The 21,985-nt window shown below is 50.4% G+C and overlaps 1 protein-coding gene across 13 annotated transcripts in view; it reads left to right on the top strand.

Annotated features, from left to right (window-relative positions):
- The window catches only part of PCNT (pericentrin), a 133,664-nt gene that overhangs the window by 67,122 nt on the left and 44,557 nt on the right, over nucleotides 1–21,985 (top strand). For 8 of the 13 annotated variants that reach the window (XM_043593348.1, XM_043593349.1, XM_043593352.1 and 5 more), the window contains 14 exons: nucleotides 1,510–1,656; nucleotides 3,842–3,993; nucleotides 6,581–6,741; nucleotides 6,957–7,189; nucleotides 8,858–9,020; nucleotides 9,657–9,869; nucleotides 13,740–13,772; nucleotides 15,353–15,582; nucleotides 16,157–16,267; nucleotides 16,381–16,398; nucleotides 17,136–17,342; nucleotides 19,416–19,574; nucleotides 19,838–19,990; nucleotides 20,928–21,020. In XM_043593348.1, the coding sequence (XP_043449283.1) occupies nucleotides 1,510–1,656; nucleotides 3,842–3,993; nucleotides 6,581–6,741; nucleotides 6,957–7,189; nucleotides 8,858–9,020; nucleotides 9,657–9,869; nucleotides 13,740–13,772; nucleotides 15,353–15,582; nucleotides 16,157–16,267; nucleotides 16,381–16,398; nucleotides 17,136–17,342; nucleotides 19,416–19,574; nucleotides 19,838–19,990; nucleotides 20,928–21,020 (2,073 nt within the window). The remainder of the gene's footprint in view (nucleotides 1–1,509; nucleotides 1,657–3,841; nucleotides 3,994–6,580; nucleotides 6,742–6,956; nucleotides 7,190–8,857; nucleotides 9,021–9,656; nucleotides 9,870–13,739; nucleotides 13,773–15,352; nucleotides 15,583–16,156; nucleotides 16,268–16,380; nucleotides 16,399–17,135; nucleotides 17,343–19,415; nucleotides 19,575–19,837; nucleotides 19,991–20,927; nucleotides 21,021–21,985) is intronic. The other 5 variants (XM_043593354.1, XM_043593350.1, XM_043593347.1 and 2 more) reach the window with 1 other exon arrangement.

The raw sequence follows: 21,985 nt of genomic DNA, 5'->3' as shown, positions 1-21,985 counted from the left end.
GAATAGAGCCTTTCATTTTCATTTTTATTTATTTTTTTAATGTTTATTTAGTTTTGAGAAAGAGAGAGAGAGCGCACACGCGCACGCAAGCTGGGAAGGGGCAGAGAGAGGAGTTCAGACGATCTGAAGAAGCAGGTTCTGTGCTGACAGCAGCGACCCTGATGCCAGGCTCAAACTCACAAACCACGAGATCACGACCTGAGCTGAATGAAGTCAAACACTCAACTGACTGAGCCACCCTGGTGCTCCAAGAATGGAGCTTTTTAGTAAGCTGCAAGACAGGTTAATTAGTGACAGTTGGAGAGGTGGTGCGTTTGGAGATCCAAACACGTGTGTGTTCCCCCCGACTCTTAGGACTGTTGGGCTGTTTTCAGGGCTATGCCTGAGGTAGGAGTGTTGGGGTTAGGGCAGGTTTAAATACCTCTCAGCGCTTGTTGTTTTGATGGAAACTCAGACTTTGTTTTCAGTGAACACTCTTTGGATTGTTACAAGTCTTTCTTAATTTCCAGAACTCTGAAAAGTCGATTTTGACAGGTTTTGCCTGTATTCCCTGTGCTTTTATGGAGGAACACATTTTTTGGAGGTCCTTATTCTATTATTCTGGAAGTGCTACCTCTGTAGTTTTTTTTTAAAGCTTATTTAATTAATATACTTTAATTTTTTTAAATGTTTTTATTTATTTTTGAAGGAGAGAGAGACAGAGGATGGAGGAGGAGCGGAGAGAGAGGGAGACACAGAATTCAAAGCAGGCTCCAGGCTCTAAGCTGTCAGCACAGAGCCCGATGCTGGGCTCGAACTCACAAACTGCGAGATCATGACCTGAGCTGAAGTCGGACGCTTAACCGACTGAGTCACCCAGGCGCCCCTTTAATTAATGTACTTTAATTAATTAGGTGAACTTTATTAAAAACAATTTTTATTTTTAGGAAGAAATAGGGTTTATCTTTGAAAACCAAAGGAACTTAGGTTTCTAAATACCTTGGAGTTTGATGGTCATGATACCCTGGTGATGGGTAATTTCTTAATGTGGCCATTTGGGAAGGGTAGCAAGCTGTGTTTTTCATGTTCTGTATGAGACGCACATTTGAGTGCATGTTCGCTGTGAGTGGTGGCTTTGTTCCTTCTGATCACTGCTCTTGGCATAATATGGACTCAATAAACATTTGTTGAATGAACTATATATTTTTTTTTTTTTTAATTTTTTTTTCAACGTTTATTCATTTTTGGGACAGAGAGAGACAGAGCATGAACGGGGGAGGGGCAGAGAGAGAGGGAGACACAGAATCAATCGGAAACAGGCTCCAGGCTCTGAGCCATCAGCCCAGAGCCTGACGCGGGGCCCGAACTCACGGACCGCAAGATCGTGACCTGGCTGAAGTCGGACGCTTAACCGACTGCGCCACCCAGGCGCCCCTGAATGAATTATATTTTAGCAAACATAGAAGTGGAACTGGCATAATTTTAGAGTTTAATGGCATTTTTGTTGTTAATGATGTACTTTTTGTACAGGGTGAATTCGAAAGTGAAAAGGAAATTGCTTTACATGAACAAGAGAAGATACATAGACTTGAGTGCGAGCAAGTGCAGTCTCTGTACCAAAAAGAGAAAGAGTCTTTGTTTCTGCAGCTTCAGGAGAAGAATAACCAAATTCTGCAGGTATGTAAAATGTGTCTTTTCTTTGTTATTGTGTGTGTGTGGGGGGGGGGTAAAATATAACATAACATATATATATATATGTTATATATATATACACAATTATATATATAATATATATGTAATTTATATATATATAAAATATAACATAACATAAAGTTTCCCATTTTAATCATTTTTAAGTGTCCAATTCAGTGGCATTAACGGTGTTCACCGTGTTGTGCAGCTTTCACCACTATCCATTTCTAGAACTGTTCATCAACCCAAGAAGAAACTCTATGCCCAGTAAACACTACCTCCCCATTTCCCCTCCCTCCAGTCCCTGGCACCCACCCTTCTACTTTCTGCCTGTATGAATTTGACCACTTTTGGGACCTCATATAAGTGAGCTCATACAATATTTACCCTCTTGTGTCTGGTTTATTTCACTTAGCATAATGTCTGTGGAGTCCATCCAAGTTGCAGCGCGTGTCAGTTTCATGGTTTTTTATGGCTAATAATGTTCCATTATATATAGATATCACATTTTGTGTATCTCTTCACAGATTTATCTGTTGATGGACTTTTTTTTTTTAATGTTTATTTTTGAGAGACCGAGCATGAGTGGGGGAGGGGCAGAGAGCAAGGGAGACACAGAATCGAAGCAGGCTCTGGGCTCTGAGCGGTCAGCGCAGAGCCTGACTTGGGGCTTGAACCCACTAACTGTGAGATCACAACCTGAGCCGAAGTCGGCTGCTTAACTGACTGAGCCATCCAGGCGCCCTTATCTGTGGATGGACTTCTTGATGGTTGTTTCTGCCTTTTGGCTATTAGGAATACTTTCACAGTGAACATTGGTGTGGAGGTATCTTTTAGTCCCTGCTTTCCATTTTGGGGTTTATGTGTCTAGCAACAGGATTGCCGGGTCATGCATAAATCTGTATCTAAGTTCTTGAGGAACTGCTAGACTGCTTTCCACAGCAGCTGTGCCACCTTACATTTCTTTCAGCAGCATACAGGATTCTAATTTCTCCACATCCTCGCCAATACTTATTTCCCATCTCTTTTTTTTCTTATAATTGCCATCATAATGAATAATGAGGTGGTATTTCACTGAGGTTTTGGTTTGCATTTCCCTGATGATTAGTGATGTTGAGCACCTTTTTACGAGCTTATTGGCCATTTGTATGTCTTTGAAGAAATGTTCATTCAAGGTCTTTGACATTTTGAATTGGATTTATTTTGTTGTTGTTGAGTTGGTTATTTTTTTTTTTATATATATAAGAATAAATGTGTATACAGGGCACCTGGGTGGCTCAGTCGGTTAAGCATCTGACTTCGGCTCAGGTCATGATCTCATAGTTTCATGGTTTCTAGCCCCACGTCAGGCTCTGTGCTGACAGCTCAGAGCCTGGAGCCTGTTTCGGATTCTGTGTCTCCCTCTCACTCTGCCCCTCCCCAGCTCATGCTCTGTCTCTGTCTCAAAAATAAATAAACATTAAAAAAAATTTTTTTTAAAGCATAAATGTGTATTTATACTATTTTTTTAATGTTTATTTTAGAGAGGGAGAGAGAGAGAGACAGAGCACAAGCAGGGGAGGGGCAGAGAGAGGGAGATACAGAGTCCAAAGCAGGCTCTGTCAGCACAGAGCCCTATGCGGGGCTCAATTTCACGAACTGTGAGATCATGACCTGAGCCAAAGTCAGACGCTTAACTGACTGAGCCACCCAGGCGCCCCTCATGCATTTTAAATGAAAACTTGGGATGGTGTATATAATGTGACCCCTCTATGACCAGACTGCTTGACTCTCTAAGCCTCTGGCCTCCTTGTGAGAATAACCCCTGGTGAATTTGCCCCTTGTCTCTTGTGTCTGGGGCAGCCTAGGATGTTCATGTATTCTGTTTTTGTAGGCAATGAATATTGGGGGGGAGGGGCAGTCATATTAGTAATTTTCAACTTTAATCGCCATCATATTTTGCCATATTTTTGTTAACAGGGATGATGTATGTTTCTTACAGAAATTTATTCTTAACTAAATTGTTTTATTATTTTTTTAATTACTTAAAAAAAAATTTAAGTAGGCTCCACGCCCAGTGTAGGGCTCGAACTCATGACCCTGACATCAAGAGTTGCATGCTCTACCAACTGAGCAAGCCAAGTGCCCCTAAATTGTTGTAAATAAAGCTTTAACAATTTTTCCTGAACAGCTGGAAGACCAAATTTTATCCTTAAGACGTGAGGTAGAAGAGTGCCATTCGGAACTGGAGAAGCTACAGCAAAGGCATGAAAGGGAAAACCAGGAAGGCACGAATCTCATTTCGATGCTGAAGTCTGACATTGACCTGTCTGACCGTGAAAGGTCAGTCACATGCTCCTCTCTGTTGCTGCTTCCCCAGTGCCTTCTCCACTAGTGGGATGGGACCCTGTGCCACATTATTCTTCTCCAGAAAAGTACTGAGTAACATAACAGACACCTGTATACCCACCATCTCACTTTGCCAAATCTTCACATTTTTGCCAGATTATAAAATGTGATGTTATAATGAGGCATTAACCTTAGAATTTAATTGCCAAATATCTCACCAGCAAAAGTAGGTTTATTCCGGAATAACAGAGAATTGGAGCCAGTAAGCCAGTGCGACCTAGGTAGGGCAACACCACAGGCAAGTCTGGAGAATGGAGCAGAGGAGGCTCTTATAGAGGAAAGGGGATTGGGGCTTTCCTCAACAGAAAGTCCATTGGAGTAAACTGGGAGCCGGGAAGTTTAGTGGCTTCTCATTGGCAGGCTGTGACTGTCTCTCCCATTGACTGAGCTGTGACGGTCTCCCATTGGCTGAGCTGTGACGGTCTCCCATTGGCTGAGCTGTGGCAATCTCTCATTGGCAGAACTGGGACTTTCTCATTGCCTGGGCTGTTGCCTGGACAGGTAGAAACCTTCCTTCCTCCAGCTGGGATAGTGAAGTAGTATCCTGGCAAGATGTCCCTCTTCCTGATAGGTCTGCAGTTGATAGGGCACCAGAGTTCCCCTTGCTGGCCCCCTGACTCCACTCTAAACGAGTTTTTCTATTAATTTTCACACTTAACCCCTTTTGATCAAGATCTTTCCTTGAATGCATTGCTGATCAAGAGTCAGGTTTTTCACGTTTAGTGGTTTTGTCCCTCAGTGCCGGGAAGGACCTTTCTTGGTTGTCCTGTCCTATGTCAGGAAAGGCTGGCTGTGGGGCTGGAGGTGACTAGAGTGCTGAAATTCGTCATAGTTTTCTTCTTTTTCCCCCAATGTCCTGGCTCTTTGCAATAGCAGAAAGTAGATGGTTTTTGGTTTCGTTTAGGGGCCATCACTTGCAAGATTTGAAAGTTGAGGATTTCAGCAGTCTTTTAGGTGATTCATGTAGGATATGAGTAGCTGGTTTGCCATAGTAACTAAATCTGGGCAGTTTCCCATTCCATCCTGGTCCTTTTAACTAAAAGAGATAGATCCCAGTTCACCCTGTTAGAAAAAAACGTATAGAGTTGAATACTACCCAGGTGGATTCAACATAAAGAAAAACCAGCAGAATAGTCTCAAATGACAATTTGGAGTCCATTGTAGTAGTGATGAACAGGTTCGTCAGGCTTTTGTGTGCAAGCCTCAATTTTGTTCCAATCAGTAGGCTTAGAAAAAGCTATTGTAATTGCTCAGTGATTTCCAGTGAATTTTCTAGCATTCTGACAGAAGTTTAAGGGCTTGATTCTCTACATCCCCTTCAGGATCCCCTTCGGGATCCCCTTCTAGATTTCCTTTCCTTTGGGCTAGTTTCATCCAGCATTTGGCCTGGCCCTCACCAGTAGGCATGTGGACAAATTGATGTAAATGTGAGAAACCAGGTTGGTTTCTATGCAAATAACTGTGCTAAATAAACCTGGGTGGGATCCTTGGTTCCTTTAGGGAACTCCTTAACCGTGGCTCACAGTTTGGCCTTAGACCAGAGAACGTAAGAAGCCTGAGGTTTATTTAGATTCTCAGAAGACTTAACTTGAGAGAGGCAGCTTTTAATAGGTTCAGGAGAGGAGAGAGTGGAAAGAGGTTCAGAGGAAAAGGGAAGTTTGGCAGAGACAACGGAGGAAAACGGCACTGGGAGCAGGGTCCCAGCACTAGGTGGCCGCCACATGTCTGCAGAGGAGATTGGGGGCAGGGGGGGGGGGCAGGTAAAGAGGCCTCAGAAGCCATTCTTACTTTTTTCAATTGTTTGCATCATTTTAGAAGTAATATTTTGCAAAGAGGCAAACTTAGAATCCTGAAAACATCTGGAAGCCTTGATATACCTTTTAAAATAGCCATCCCATTCAGTTTTTTTTTTTTTTTTTCCTTTTGTTAGGGAGCCATGGCTTCCTAATTCAGTTTTGAGGAAAACAAGCTTAGGGAGATCAAAACTTCCTCGTAATGGCCATCGAAGTTCTAAATTACTTCTGGTTAAGTCAGTTCACTTAGTTATAAATGCACATGTGGAGGGACCATCGTTTTTTTAGCATAAAACCAGCTAGAGTCCTGGTAGGGGAGGGTACCCCGAAGCATTTTGATGGCTGGGATCTCTAGTCTTAGAGGGTTTTCTCTAGAGCAAAGAGACCAATTGCTCAACAGCACAGTTTCAACAGGAACAGCCCACTCCGGAAGGAATCAGACCCAAGGCCAGCACAGTTCCATTGCAAACAGTCTGATCCCAAACAGGAGTGGGACCCAGTGCCTACACATTTCCAGCGGACACGGTTCACATAGGAACGGTCCGGTTCCAAGAGGGAGTTGGACTGAAGGCCAGCACAGTTTAAGCTGAAACCTTTCTTTGTCCTGCTAGGCTGGTAAAATGCAGTACCCAAGTGCACGGTACCTTTTTCTGCTGCCTCCTGGGCTGTGTCCCTCTTGTCTGAGTCAGTCAGGATCAGGGTCATGGCCTACTATGTGCTTCGTTCAGGAGAGCTCTCCGAGACACTCTGCGGAGGCTGCTCGGGTTGTTCGGAGAAACGCTGAAGGCCGCCGTCACCCTGAAGAGCCGGATCAGTGAGCGCGTGGGGCTGTGTCTGGAGGACGAGAGCCCGCGTGAAGTGCGGCCCAGTGGCCAGGGCCCATCTGCAGGTGAGCACTAGGACGGCCCTGTGCCCGCAGACCCCGGGCCGGGGTGCATAGCACCATCCTCCTCCTCCCCGCTGGGGCAGGGCTAGACGAGCTCCCTATGCCCGAGACAGGTGTTGTCTCTGGGACCCCGGTGTGCTCGCCCTTCCGCAGCGCTGGTCCTGCGGGCTCGCTGGCCACATGGTGTATGCAGGTGTCTGTGTTTCCTCACTTCGCAGTACCGGTGCTCGAGGAGACGTGGCCTGAAGCAGCCCTGCTGGAGCTGGACAGAACTTTGCCTGAATGTGCAGAGGTGTCTTCAGAGGCTGAAATTAGCAGTCACGTCTGTGAAAGCTTTTTCATGAGCCCAGAAAATTCACTGGAGTGTGAGCAGCCAATTAGGAGGATTTACCGGAGCCTTGGCCTGGCAGTGGACGGCCTCCTGGAGCTGGCTCTGGACTCCACCAGGCAGGTGAGACATGGCCCTGTGCACCATCCGTCTGAACAGGTCTGTGACCCTGATTTAACTCCTGTTAGTGTTCCTTGTTTTTTGAGAAGGACAACAGGTCGAACAAGTGGGTGGATGGAATGGTTTGATGATCTACAGTTGATGGGGGAGGGTCCTGCAGCCCCCAGGTGCTCTGCCGGGCACCGTACATGCAGGGCTAGAAGGAACATTGTCACTCTTTCCGGTGGATCCGGCTTCTCGTGTTCACACCTCCTCTGGGCGTTGGGGGACAGAAACTCCATTTTGGGTGCGACCCACCTTCCCCACATGTCTTTTTGATCTTCTGTCAGTACCAACCATGCTCTGCTCTGTGTCTTTACTGAGTGGGAGTCTTTCCTGAGCCAGAATTTCTGAGGCTGTGGGACCGCCGTGCACAGAGAAGAGCTGAGCGTCTGGTAGATCATGCGGTTGGGCCTCTCGCTTCCACTCTGCTTTTATCTCCTGCACCGTTTTAGTTTCGGGATTGTCACTAGAAAAGGGAATTGTTTGTGTGAATCTTTTAGAGCATTTTAGACAATTAGGAAAGACATTAAATATGAATGCATGAGAAGCAGTATAGCAATCGTTCCCCCATTCAGCCCAATTAGAAACGAAACATTTTTAGCCAAGACATTGCCATTCACATCCTAGAAATACTTAAGCAAGTTTTCCCTACTTGGTGAGAGTGTGAGAAGAGGCAGCTTAGGGCTGTTTTCAAGGGAAAACCAGTCGATTCCCTCAGAGGCTGGTCTGGGGGTGCAGTGAATATGAGGGAGGCCCAGGCTAGGTGCCCAGGTGTCTGTTGGCACAGCTGAGCACAGGTATTTGGATCCAGAGGTTAGTGTGGGCCCTCCAGGCTGGAGCTGGCCTGGGAGCCTCAGAGGGCACAGGAGGGCATGTCTGCCAGGGGAGGAAGGGGAGATGGGGACCCAGGGCTGAGTCATGAGTGGGTGGCATCCAGGGAGGCCCAGAGGGACGTCAGGGAGGGAGGATGGGTCTGCAGGTGGTGAAGACGTGTCAGATCTTCCCACTGTGGTGACCAGCCCAAGGAGAACTTCCTCCCAGCCTGCCCACCCCAGGCCTCCCCATCTCCTCCTCCACCTGTGGAGCACCAAGTGGTCATTCCTGCCCAGGTTCTAGGCTCTCGATGGACAGTTTTGTGATCTTTGAATATACATTCTCCTTAGCTTTATTGTACAGACATGTGGTATCAGTAGTTCACGAACATGTGAATTTTCTATGTAGTATTGTATGTGTCTATGTGCAGAATTTTTCCTTCTTTTTTTTTTTAAGTTTATTTTGAGAGAGAGAGAGGAGGGGAGAGGTAGAGAGAGAGGGAGAGAGAGAATCCTGCAGGCTCTGTGCTATCTGTGCAGAGTGTGACGTGGGGCTCAATCCCAGCAACCTGTGAGATCATGACCTGAGCTGGGTTCAAGAGGCAGATGCTTAACCCACTGAGCCACCCAGGCGCCCCTGGAATTTTACTTTATTGAAAATTGTTGAATGAGTAGGTTTATTTAATAATTGACCTAATATTGAATGCCAAAATGGTTTCTTCCGCAATATTTGTATTCTACTTCTACACAAGTGGAATTCTGTTGACGTTAGCTTTATATTGAAGTGCAATTCTGGTTTTCAAATGTGTTTTAACAGCTGGAGGAAGCACGTCAGATTCATTCTCGTTTTGAGAAAGAATTTAGCTGTAAGAACGAGGAAACAGCGCAGGTCGTTAGGAAGCACCAGGAGTTACTGGAGCGCCTGGACGAGGAGAACGCGGCCCGGACGCGGCTGACGCTGGAGCTGCACCAGGCGCGGGGTGAGCGCCGGCTGCGGGCGGGGAGGGTCTGCAGGGGCGCGCCGGCCAGAGACACGTGGGACGGGGAAGCATTAACGGAAGCGTTCAAAGCAAAACGTAAAGCTAAAATAAGACAGATGGCGTGAGGCCTCGGGGACTTTGCTCACAAAAGCCGTTGCACGCGCAGGCTCTTCGCGGGAGCCAGGGCTGTGGCAGCGGGTGGGGCCCAGGTGGGGTGGCTCTTCTCTCCGCACTTAACCTCTGCCGCATCCCAGGCTCACAGCCTCGGAGCGCTGCCTTACGTGGCGAGAAGGGAACATCGGTCCTGCCCCAAGAGGTGACGTTTGTGACCCCCATGTTTATGGTGTCCGGTGCTTACGTGCTAGACACTCGGCATGAGGGGTGTGCGCAGGCGTGTGGTGGGGGTGTCTTGTACATGGCTGCTCTCGGGCTGTCACCTTGTCCGGTGACTCCTGCACGTGCTGGGTGCGCTGGCCTGGTGCCATCCATCTGGGAACAGGACCCCCGGGCGTGACCACTCCGCTCTCATATCCCACGGCTGACATCTCGCTGGGGCTGGGATGCCCATGTCCGGCCCGTCTGCTCCTTTTGCTTCTCCAGCAAGCCCTTGGCAACGGGTCTCTCCCGTCTCCTCAGGTCTCATCGAAGGGTTCAAGGTGGAGCAGGCCAGCTTGCAAGAGGCACTGGGCCAGAAGGAGACAGCCGAACAGGGCCTCGCCATTGAGCTGGAGAGCCTGAGACGGCAGCTGGAGCGGGCGACCCAGCAGCAGGCAGAGCTGAGGGAGGAGAACTCTGTCCTGTGGACCCAAAAGGAGGCCTTGGCCGCAGAAGCAGGAGAGAGAGAAGATGGTAAGAAGTGCTGGTTCCGCGGCCGGAGATGGGAGCTGCAGAGGGTGGGAGCAGGGGCCGCTCTCACTCACCAAGGGCCTTGGAAAGAAGGCAGGGGCCCTGATCAGGGTGGCTGGTGCGGCATCCTCCGCGTCGCTGCTCCGTTAGAGAGGCGGCTGGCCCTGGTGGCCCCTCGAGTTCTTACGCCAGTGTGAGGCCAGAATTGGCTCTGGCAAACAGGAGGCCACTGAAATGTCACCAGCCTGTTTGAGATAAATAGCCATGGCAGTGGGAAAACACGGACCACTTAAAATTTTTACTTAAGATTTTAAAAAAAGCGCCTAACGTTAATCTTCAATAGGAAAACGTAGTTTTAACAAAAGTTCATTGTGATTTCAGATTATTAGAGGTTTTATGTTTTAAACATTTAACACGTGAACAGTCAAAACGGAAGGCGTCCAGGTCATTGAGGCCATAGGCGGCGGTGTCCTCAGGAGCAGACGTGTAAGAATCAGCTCCGTGTGGGTTCAGCCTTCCCCAGAACCATGTGTCTCACACCCTCGCCCACCAGGGACTCCCAGTGTCCCTGTGCCTCCTGTGCCACCGGCCCATCTCTGGGTTTGTGGCTTTCAGACAGCTTATGGGCGCACAAGTCTGCTTTGTGGTACAGCCTTGACCAATTCAGGAGACTCTTTACTCTTCCCCAATTTTTGTTTGTTTCAAATTTTTATTTAAGCTCTAGTTAACATAAATGGTAAAATAGGTCTCAGGAGTAGAATTCAGTGATTCATCACTTACGTGTGACACCCAGTGCTCATCCCAGCGAGTGCCCCCCTGGCCCACCTCTCACCCACCCACCTGCCTCCATCAAGCCTCAGTTTGTTCTCTGTTGTTAAGAGTCTCTTGGGGTTTGTTGCCCTTTCTTCTCTTTTTCCCTCTGTTCCCCTATGTTCATCTGTTTTGTTTCTTATATTCCTCATATCAGTGAAATCATATGGTATTTGTCTTTCTCTGACAGATGTATTTCGCTTAGCATAACGCACTCTACTTCTATCCACGTGGGTGCAAATGGCGAGATTTCATTCCTTTTTGATTGCCAAGTAATATTCCATCATATATACACACCACATCTTCTGTATCCATTCATCTGTTGATGGACATTTGGACTCTTTCTATAGTGTAGCTGTTGTTGATAGTGCTGCTATAACCATCAGGTCTTTTGTTTTTTTCTTTTTTCTTTTTTTTTTTTTTAAGTAGGCTTCATGCCCAGTATGCAGCCCAGCATGGGGCTTGAACTCACGACCGTGAGATCAAGACCTGAGCTGAGATCACGAGTCGGGTGCTTAACCGACTGAGCCATCCAGGCACCCCTAAACATCGGGTCTTTTCCCCAATTTTTAATTCTTTTTGATTTCCTTCATTAATAAACAATCAGCTTTTGGGATTACTAATCATTGCCACTTTCTTTGTCCTCCACTTAATTGGTTTTGAGCCTTGTCTTACTTCTTCTTTGTCCTGTGCGCCCTCCTGGGTAGGTGCTGGGCTTGTGTCTGCCAAGGCTCACGTGCTGCTGAGGTGTGGGTCTGGTGGGCCTGTGGCTTCTTTGGGCAGAGCGAGTTGTGAGTGGCCTTGGCTTCCACCCACGTGGGATGTTTCAGAAGGTCTGTGTGTAATCATTCCAGACCTCATCTTCTTGCTTGACTTGCTATTGGTGACATCAATCTGCTTATATGTACCTGTCCCTTTTCTGACTTTTGATGTAAATTTTTGACATTGAAACCTTAATCTGGCTTTGTCTTATCTCTTATATGTCATTTTCACCCTTTATTTTCAATCTCTTTACACCTTTAATTGTGTCTTGTGGATCTCCTACTAATGACTTCTGCAGAGCTAATCTGGGATGTCTTGTGTGCGCTGTGCCCACAGCCGCGGGGTCCACCTCTGCTCCTCTGGTGCTTGTCACCACACTTCCCATGTCTCTCTGGGTGGAAGGGACCTACCTCTGCTGGTTGTGAAGCTGTGCATCCGGTTCTTCTGTGTTTGCTCCTTCCTCATTCAGGCCGGTGTCCTGTGTCCCCTAACACTGACCTGTCCTGGTCTCTCCTGGTTCTGTCCCTGCGCCTGGCCGTGCTGTTCTCAGGCAAGGCTCCATTCACATGTGGGAGGATGTGTGCAAGTGGGCAGGTGTGTGAGCAAGCATGTGAGTGTGGGTGTGCACCTGTGAGCATGTGTGAGCATGAGTGTGGGTCTGAGGACTTGTCAGTTATTATTTTTTTAAACACGTTTTCTTCTGTCTTGGAACTTCTCATGGGCTGCGCTTCCCAGTGGGACAGACCTTCCTAGTGCAGGGCCCCTTCCACCCGTTCTCAGGTGTTACTGCCCCGGCCTGCGTGTATGTGGGGCGGCTAGGCCCATGCCCCATCCATCAAGATCGAGCTTACCACCGTGAGCATGGTGGTAAGCTCTAGGGTGTTGGGACTTCAGGGCCGGGGCCTGTGGGAGACACAGACAAGTGGGATCAGCTGAGTGACCATGTAGCCCTGTGCTGGGGGACAGCCTTGTCCTCGCTGCCTGAGGCCTGAGTGGCCCTGCCTCCGTGAGGTCCATCCCCAGACGCTCTGCCACACCTGGGCCTGGCCCTTCCCACACGTCTTCCGGCACCTCTGTGTCTCTGATTACCCCCTCAGACAGGCCTGGCCTCCTGTATTCGGCCACAGCTTCCAGAGCCCCGGTGCTCGTTGGCAGAAGAGCGGGGCCAGTCTCTGCTCCTTCCCTTTGTCACCAGTGAAGTGTACTTCCTGTGCAGCTGGGGTCATCTTACATCATCAGCCCCGCCCCCACTCGCATGTCTTACTGTGACCTCTGGTCCTTCCATTCACCCAGCTGCAGGATCCTGTGCTTCTGTGTGGGGACTCACGCATGTGTCAGTTGTGTGAAATGCTGCCCACCAGCACAACACAACACCTCCTGACCTTCTCTGACTGTGGGCTCCCCCAGGTGTGGCCCAGGGTGTGGCCACTTGGTCCTGATTCTGCTTTGGGTCCTCGTGAATGTTGACCAACTTTCCAAGAGTTCTTGGAGGTCCTGGTGCCATGTGGCGAAATTCAGCTCTGCCTCACCTCTTGGCGTGGTGTCTTGTGGGTGTGAGGGGTGTCTCGTGGCTGCTTTCAGGGCGATGCCATCTGTCCCACGGGGGCTTTTTTGTCTCCTTTAAAAGTCGGCGCCAGGGTGCCTGGCTGGCTCAGTGGGTTAAGCATCTGACTCTTGATTTCAGCGTAGGTCGTGATCTCATGGTTGGGAAGACTGAGCCATACATTGGGCTCTGCGCTGACAGTGTGGAGCCCACTTGGGATTTCTCTCTCTCCGTATCTCTCTACCCCTCCCCGACCTGACTCACACTCATGCGTGCTTTGTCTTTCTCTCTCAAGATAAGTAAATAAACATTAATAAATAACCAAATAGAAGTCGGTGTCAAGTTGTTGGGCAACCAGGACGCGCTGCAGCTCCAGGGCACCAGTCTGCCTGGGCTGCTGTCACAGGAGGCGTGGACGGGCTGCAGACAACAGGCACTGGCCGCCCACAGCCCTGGAGGGTGGGGTCCACGATGAAGGCGCTGGCACGCCGCCTTCTGATAAACACCAGCCTCTGCACCGTGTCCTCACTTTTGGGAGGAGCGGGCCGCTCTCTGGGGTCTCTCTTAGGCTCAGATCCCATTTGTGAGGCTCAACATATGGATATTGGGGAGGGGGGTCACAGACATTGAGACAATCGTCACGGTGCTACAGAAAAGCACAAGTGTTAGAGACTGTCCAGGAACGCAGACACTCCCTAGAACCCTGTTGTCTGACTTCGTGTTTCCACTCTGAAAACGCTGTGTGTTTTCATTCATAGGCATTCCTGTTACCATAGCACATGAGGACTCAGGTTTGTAAAAACAAACAAGTGGCTGCCGTGTGATATGCATTGTGTCTGCACCAGATTTCCCCAATTTTTTACCAAAAAAGAAAACTACTTCAAAGCTTTTGTGGCAGACTGTTAACAACAACAACAACAAGCCAACTTTAATCTTTAGTATTGATACATGAAAATGGGCGAGCATTTCTGCTGCGGCGTGTGCTGCTTGGGCGGGGTCGGGGGGGTGGTGGCCCTGGAGGCCCCGGTGGGTGTCCGTGGAGGGGCTCGGGGACCTGAGTGGAGCTTCTGTGCTGGCCCAACTTTGTAGGTGGCCCTCAGCGTGGCCCGAACGGCCACAGGACACCTTCCTTGCAGTGCCACTTGCATGGAGGCCACGTGTGCTGGGCCGCCCTTCCTGCGGCACGTGGCTCTGAGGATGGTGCCGTCTGGGTGCGTGACCGGGCAGCACTGACTCCAGGGGTGCGGATGTCGGTGTTCTAACTGCATGTTTAAGGCTAATTTATCATAATTGCTGAGTTATTCGCATGAAGTGGTGGTGGTAGTTTGCCATAAAAGATTGACAGATTTTTATAAAACGACATGAGTCTTGAAAGCATAAAAATGTAAGTGAAAACTATTGAAGTTAAAATTCAGTTTAGAGATGGTTTGAACACTTCAGGATTCGTCAGAGGCGAGCCTCCTTTTTTTATAGGTGCTTACTAATTTCCAGTTTCTACTTGGAATGTGGCCTTATCATCCAGTTAATTTTAGATTGGCTTTGATTTCCCGATGGCTGGACCCTGTTCCTCTGAGACACCACGGCCCTGCATGCATACTGAGCATGTTTACAGTGAACATCCGGGCGTGTGTTCCCTCTGATGGAGGTTTTAAGTTACATTTTATTTTTCCATATCGGAGAGTATACATAAAGGAATAATTCCTGGAAAATTAGCTGATACGTCTTTTGGGAATATCAAGATACATTCTTTCAGTCTTCAAAATGTTTTATTTTAGCCAATCTTAATTAAAAAAATTTTTTTAGTGTTTATTTATTTTTGAGACAGAGAGAGACAGAGCATGAACAGGGGAGGGGCAGAGAGAGAGGGAGACACAGAATCTGAAGCAGGTTCCAGGCTCGGAGCTGTCAGCACAGAGCCCGACGCGGGGCTCGAACTCACGGACCGCGAGATCATGACCTGAGCCGAAGTCGGCCACTTAACCGACTGAGCTACCCAGGCGCCCTAGCCAATCTTAATTTAAAAGGCAGTTTTTTTGGTTTGTTTTTGCAGAAGTACTTGACTTTATTTTCTCCAGGTATCTGGCTAAATACGGGCTCACACTGGCTCGCAGAGTGCGTGTTCCCTCCCCGGCCGTGGCTGTGTCCCCCTGTTTCCAGGGGGTGGGGTCTGGGAGCCTCAGGGGACGCTGTGCCCCCGGCCCCTGGCCAGGCTCTGGTCTGGGGCTGCTGGGAAGGCTGGACGTGGGGTGGGCTCTCTCCTGGGATGTCCCTGCTGTGCGGGGACGCTGCCGAACACATTTTGTTACCGCTCTGGCCCACGTACCTGCCCCGAGCTATGGAGCTTGTGTCCCTGTTTTCTCTGCACTTGCAGCTCTTCGTAGGGAGGTGGAGTGTCTAACCCAGGAGCAGCTGGAGGCCAGGAAGCAGTCTGAGAAAGACCGCGCAGTTCTGCTCTCGCAGATGAAGGTGTTCGAGGCTGAGCTGGAGGAACAGCTCTCTCGGCATGAAGCGTGTGCCAAGCAGGCTGAGGAGCTCTCGGCGCTGAGGCAGCAGATGGCGGCTCTGGACAAGCATCTGCGGAGCCAGCGCCAGTTCATGGACGTAAGCACCCGGGATAGGTTGTCTCTGTGGCCCCGGCGTCATCCTCATAGCGTGAGGTCCCACGACACAACGTTGGGTTCACGTGCGGCCAGATTGTTGTGGTCCCGTTGCTGCTTGGTGCTCATCTCGGAGGTTGTCCACGTTTGTGATGTGTGACTGAGGGGCCCCCTCATGTGCATGGCCTGGGGGGCCTCCATCAGCCCAGGCTGCAGGCCCTGCGTGCCCAGCACCCGGGAGGCGCCTGTAGCTCCCCCAGTTGGGCCCAAGCCGTTTGCTTTCTGTGACGTTCCTCCCGTCCACGTTCACAGGCCTCCCCGCCTTGCACCTGCAGGGCCGTCCCTCTGCATTTCGCTATGCTTCACAAAGTGCCCCGTGACTCGGAGCCCATTCCTTGGGTAGTGACATGCGTGTGGAAGGGAAGTGCTGGCCGCAGCAGTCCGCATCTGAGCAGGCTGTCCCCTCCCCTGACCTCGTGCAGCCCCCTCTCCTTCGGCGGGAGGTGGGTGCAGCCAGGGGAAGCGCTGTGTCCCGCCAGCGTCTGTGAGCTGTCCCAGCAGACCGCCTTTCTCGACAGGAGCAGGCTGTCGAGCGGGAACACGAGCGGGAGGAGTTTCAGCGGGAGATCCAGAGGCTGGAGGAGCAGCTCCGACAGGCGGCCCGGCCACGGGGCCCGTGCGTCCGCGATGTAAGTCAGCCCGTCACACGCTGTACCCGTGGGGTAGCCATCCTCTGTGATGCTTTGAAGTTTTACCTTTCGGTTTCCTTGTCTGCCTTCCATGTACCTGACGACGACCACAGGAGCAGCTGGATGAGGAGGTATGGCGTGTTGCCCTCCCACCGCATGACCCGTGGGGCGGGGGAGGCCAGGGGCCCTCTCGCACGTGGGCTCGTTGCTTGCTTGTTTCTCTTGCTTCCTTTTGCTTGGAGCCCGACTTGCCTGCTTCCTTCTGCCTGGCATGGCTGCAGCTGATTTGCCTCTTCTTTTAAAGCATTACACATATTTTGAGATGATTGTGGATTCATTTTCAGCTGTGAGCAGTAAGACAAACATCCCGTGCACCCTTCACCCACTTCCCTGGGGTGATGCCCACAGAGGTCGAGCCGGGAGCACAGCCAGGACACGGATGTGGGGTCCCCTCCCACCCACTAGCCTGGCCTCTGTGTTAGTTGTGTCATGTCTGCAGTTGCACAAACAGACAAGCAGTTTGTGCCCGTGTGAGACTGACCTCCTTCACTCGGCCTGGCTCTCTGGACCCTGCCCAGGGGGCTGCTGTGCCCAGAGTCCTTTCCTTGTATTGCCGAATAGCTTTTCCTTCCCTACTAACAAGATTAACTTTGTTTTCCTAACAGATCTTGTGTCATATTAATATTTTTCTATGTCTTTATTGAGAGAACACCCGCATTACAATTTTCTGTCTCACTAGGCTCCTGGGTGTAGTCTCCATGTTTACCACTCGCCAGGATCAGTGTTTCCTCAGTTGTGTTGTATGCTTTCTTATTTGGAAGACGGCTGTTTTAACTATTGTATTTCTCAAGCAATTTCTTTGTTTTAGGTTGAATTGCTACAAGAAAAGTTGAGAGAGAAATCAGATGGGTTTGATGAACTGGTTATAAAGAAAGAATTGGCAGACAGACAAGTGTTAATCCAGGAACAGGAAATTAAACGTCTCCAGGAGACAAATGCCAGCTGCCGAAGAGAAGCGACTGAACTGCGAGAAGAACTGGAGAAGCAGAGAAACACCGTGAAAGCGCTGCAGCAGGTAGCGGCCCTTGTCGCGTGGAGGCTCTGTGGGGTCTCGGTCGGGGCTGTCGGCGGGGCACCTTCCACCTGTGCCGCTGTGCCCGCACCGTGCCGGGAGGACCGGGGGTTGGCAGATCCATAGCGGGCCGTGCCGGAGTCCACTGCGGCCTCATTTCCTCTAAGGGGGCGTCCCCTCGTGTCTCACTGGCTGCCAGCCAGCCCTCTGCTGCATACACTTCACTGCTTCCGGTCTCTTGACAGTTGTTTGGGGCCGGGGGCGGGGGGTGGGTGGCCCGCACAGCCAACATCCAGTTCTCGGCAGACCCTGGTGGGAGGTCGTGTAACTCAGACACCGTCCACCTGGAGGTGGCGTCAGCCCCCACAGGAGAGGGGCTCAGTCCCACGAGACTGCCCCCTCAGGGGCCGTTGGCAAGTCCTGTTGTACAGATGGAGCCCCTCCTTGGGTTCGGTTAATTTGCTAGAGTGGCTCAGCGCTCTCCGGGAAACCGTTCACTCACTAGATCACCAGTGTGTTGAGAAAGGGTGCAACTCAGGAACAGCCAGATGAGGAGACACAGAGGGCAAGGCACGGGGAGAGGGTCAGGAGAGTCCGTGCCCTCTCTGGGTGCACTGCCATCGGGAGCATGCGTCTGTGGCACAGACATCGTCCTTTGTGTCTGAAGTTGAGGTTGAGGCGGACGCCCTCTGATTGCCAGGCGTCCGACCCAGCCACCCGGCCCTCCTCTCCAGCTGTTAGTCGCAGGAGTTGAGCTTGTGACTTTCATGTATTTCATGTCACCAGAGGTTAGACGCTTACTGGAAAAGCGGGGATTGGTGAGAAACCTTACTTTACAGTCGTTGGTTTGATCCTGTGACAAGTCCAGCTTCAAGGAGAGGAGAGTTTTGTCAGGTGTGTTTGGTTGTCGAAAATGCAGATGCCAACAGTTAACTGAGGTCAGGGGTCTTCCCGGGGGCGAGGACCTGGGCGGTTACTGTCTCGGGAGGGGCGCCCAGCACGAGAGGGGAGCCCTGCCCCTACTCTGGCCTCTTCTGTGCTGCCCGGGGACAGCTCGGCTCAGGGTGGCTTCATCAGTCCCTGCACCCTCCCCCCTCTGCTCCTGCTGCACCTGTCTCTCCTCCCTCCCTCCACTCTCTTCCCTCCCTCCTCCCTCTGACCTCTTCCCTCCTCCCTCTGCCCCTGCTCCACCTATCTCTCCTCCCTCCGTCCTCCCTCTTCCCTCTGTACTTCTTCCTTCCTCTCACTCTTCCCTCCTCCCTTCCTTCCTGCTCCACCCATCCCTCCTCCCTCCTCCCTCTACCCTTTACTCCTGCCCAGTCCATCTCTCCTTCCTCCCCTCTTTTCTCCTCCATACTTCCTGCTCCCTCTCCCCTCCATCCCTGCTCTGTCCGTCCCGCCTCTCTCCATTCTTCCTTCACTCCTGCCATCTCTCTTCTCTCTGTCCCTGCTCCCTCCCTCTTCCTGCTTCCCTCCCTTGCCCCTCTATCTTTTCTCCCTCCTCCATCTTTCCTCATCCCTCCTCCCTTCCCTCAGCAAACATTTACTGAGCATATTAGATGCTATAGGTATAAAAAATGCCCCTTTTCCCTTCCACAAAGATGTAACTTTTTGTCCACTTAATTTATTGTGACTCTTTTGTCCATATTAAATGCCCTTTGAAAATTTTTAATGAGACATTAGTGTTCATCTTACAGATGTGCAGTGCCCTGATGAGCCATCGCCCTGTTTTTTGGCAGGTTCTTTGCAATTTTCTTCTGAATAGCCAACAGTCTAGAGACCATTTTTGTGTCTTCCTGAATAATTACTAAGGACGAATTTATTGCAGTGACCTCGCTGGCACACACATTGGCTCTCTGTTTGGGGTCACATCCTTCACCAAGCAGATCTGTGCTCTGGAGCACAGCCGGTCTATAGATTGTGTGTCTGGTGCGTGCAGGGGTGCACAGGTATGTGCAGTTGTGTGCACATGAGCTCCAGGAAGAGCTGAGGACACCGTGCACTCCAGATCACAGTTTGAGGCCCCCAGTTCCTGAAGTACTTGCCTAAAGTAAATCTTCTTTTATTCTTAAACAGGATAAAGAGGCATTACAGGAGCAGCGTGGAGTGGTGTCCACACTGCAGTCTAAACTCGATGAGGGCAGTTGCCCCACACCTCCTGCAGGCACTTGTCCTGAGAGCCCAGAAGTCCAATTAGAGGCAGTACAGACAGCGCTCCGGCAGCGGGAGAGTGAGGCAAGTGTGGGGGGCCATGGGGGACTCCCCTCTGCTCAGGGCTGCTGGTGGCCTTCACTGCCCTTCTGTGTGGAGGGGCAGGACACCCAAATGATGCAGGAAGGGGTCTGTGTCTACTGTATATAACAGCTTGGTGTGGGCTATAAAATATCAGTAGCTCTTTTTTGCCGCGTACTTAAATCTTTTAATTTGTAGCTTTCATAATTATTAAGTGGACTAGAATGTTAGGTACTTTTTAATATTCTCTCTTATTTTAACGAAAGGTTTTAGACTCGAAAGAACAGTTAGGAAAGATTAAGGATGACTTAGTCAGCAAGCGCGACGAAGGGCTGCACCTGAACGTGAAGCTGGACACACGGAGCAGCCGTGCCTCCGTCAGCCTGCGAGAACTGCAAGAGGAGAATGCTCGCTTGAAGGTGAGCCGGGCAGTCCTGCCCAGACACCAGGCTCCACGTCTGTGCCCGTGCCACCACCTGCCCAGGGACCACCAGCCCCGGGTCCCAGACACCGTGGGCACCGAGGATAGTCCTCTGCTGCAGGGGTTTCAGGAGATGGCCTGCCTTCTGCTCCAAGGTCTGAGCCGGGGTGGCTCTGGAAGGTGTGCAGGGGGCAGAGCCCAGGGCCACCTGGACCCCGTGCCTCCTGCACCAGCCTCTGGGTCTGGTGTGCGTCTCGAGAGCCAGTCTTGTAGAGGACGCTAGTTGGAGCGCAGTGGCAGCAGGGGCACACTTGTCTGACAGTAGAAGCTGTCAAGAGAAAGTAAATGTTCACCACTTACCTATTTGGGTCATTATAGACACCCTGTTCTCGGAGAGGTGATTTTTGGTTGTTAACCCTTCCTATGAGCAGGACGAAGAAAAATACTTTTTTTTTTTTTTTTTTTTTTCTTTCTTTCTTTCTTTCTTTCTTTCTTTCTTTCTTTCTTTCTTTCTTTTTCCTTCCTTCCTTCCTTCCTTCCTTCCTTCCTTCCTTCCTTCCTTCCTTTCTTTTTTTGAAGACATTCTGTTTTAAAATCTTCTAATGCCTTAGTGTAATCATGCTTCTGAGGAGACTCAGGGTGTAAAGGAAGCAGAATTGTGATGTATTGCGTACAGAGCCCTTGCCTGTGGCACCCCCGGTCGCTGTTGGGTGCGTGACCCTCACAGGTAGTGTCACATGATGCTGGTGACAACCGGGTTTGAGGCCAATCGCAGGCATCAGGTGTCCTTCAGTGGGAAACATACAGAAAACCACTTTCGGATTGAACGCTAGTATTTACACTCATGGGTTTATTAGGGTACCGCACGTCTGCCAGGTCAGGGGACCGCTTCCCATAGTCACATTTTATTGGCGTCACTGTGATTATTTCCACAGGCATTTCTGCAGAACAAAGAAAAGGAGATCATGTGTGTGAGCGAGCAGCTCGAGGCTCAGCTGGCCGGGATGGGAAGGGGCACGCTCAGTGAGGTAGGCCTTTCCCGGCACCCCTAGAACCAACATACCCCTCGGGGACAAGTGTGCCGGGGGTGGGTGGCACCAGGCCTTGTCAGCTCTGCGGTGTCCCGCTTAGAAAGGGACCACTTCCCCCAAAATGGGAAGTACCACACACGTTGCAGGAGACCAGGCGTGCGTGCTCTTGGCCCAAGTGTCCACCCTTGTTCTCAGTTCTTGGCCCGCACGGTCTTCCCTCTTTGGGCTCCAGGTGCCCCTCTCTGGCCTGCCTGCTCCAGCCGTGCTGCGTCCCAGAGGGCTCATCTCCGATTTAGTGCTTTACTCTTTAAAGCCACCTGCATGTGCTGGGTTTATATTTATGTATGTGTATATAATATACATATTTTTTTACGTTTATCTACTTATTTTGAGAGGGTGAGCGAGCAAGGAAGGGTCAGAGAGAGAGGGAGAGAATCCCAGGCAGGCAGCACACTGTCAGCATGGAGCCCGTCATGAGGCTCAAACCCACGAGATCATGACCTGAGCCAAAGTCAAGAGTCGGACGCTTAACCGACTGAGCCACACAGGCGCCCTAGGTTTGTATTTCAGGTTTTCTGTTTGTGTCACGATTGTGGCTGGTCTGTAGCACCTGCCTTTTCATGTCTGGGTGTTTAGAGTGAATAAGCCCACGTCGTGTGCTGTCAGAATCACCCTTGAAACTCCCTTCAGGTGTCTGAGGGGAGACGAGAGTCTGCATGGTGCCCAGCACAGGGGGCACGCAGGCTGGCGGTGAGGGTCGCACCTCACCAGGGCCTACCTCTGCCAGCCGTACAGTTCTCGGTGCAGATTTCAACATGGTGGATGCGTGTGTGATGGATAGCTCATATTCTCTAAACCAAAACCAAAAATTAACTTGTTTTCTTTTGTTTTCAGTATTGGCCAGATTTGCATTTGAGTTTAAAGGAATTAAATGGCACTAGTGAAACCAAGAATTGTTGTGA

Source organism: Prionailurus bengalensis, chromosome C2, assembly GCF_016509475.1.
Source record: "Prionailurus bengalensis isolate Pbe53 chromosome C2, Fcat_Pben_1.1_paternal_pri, whole genome shotgun sequence".
Taxonomy (NCBI): domain Eukaryota; kingdom Metazoa; phylum Chordata; class Mammalia; order Carnivora; family Felidae; genus Prionailurus; species Prionailurus bengalensis.
Note: the sequence above shows the minus strand (reverse complement) of the source record. Positions and strands in the feature narration are given on the sequence as shown.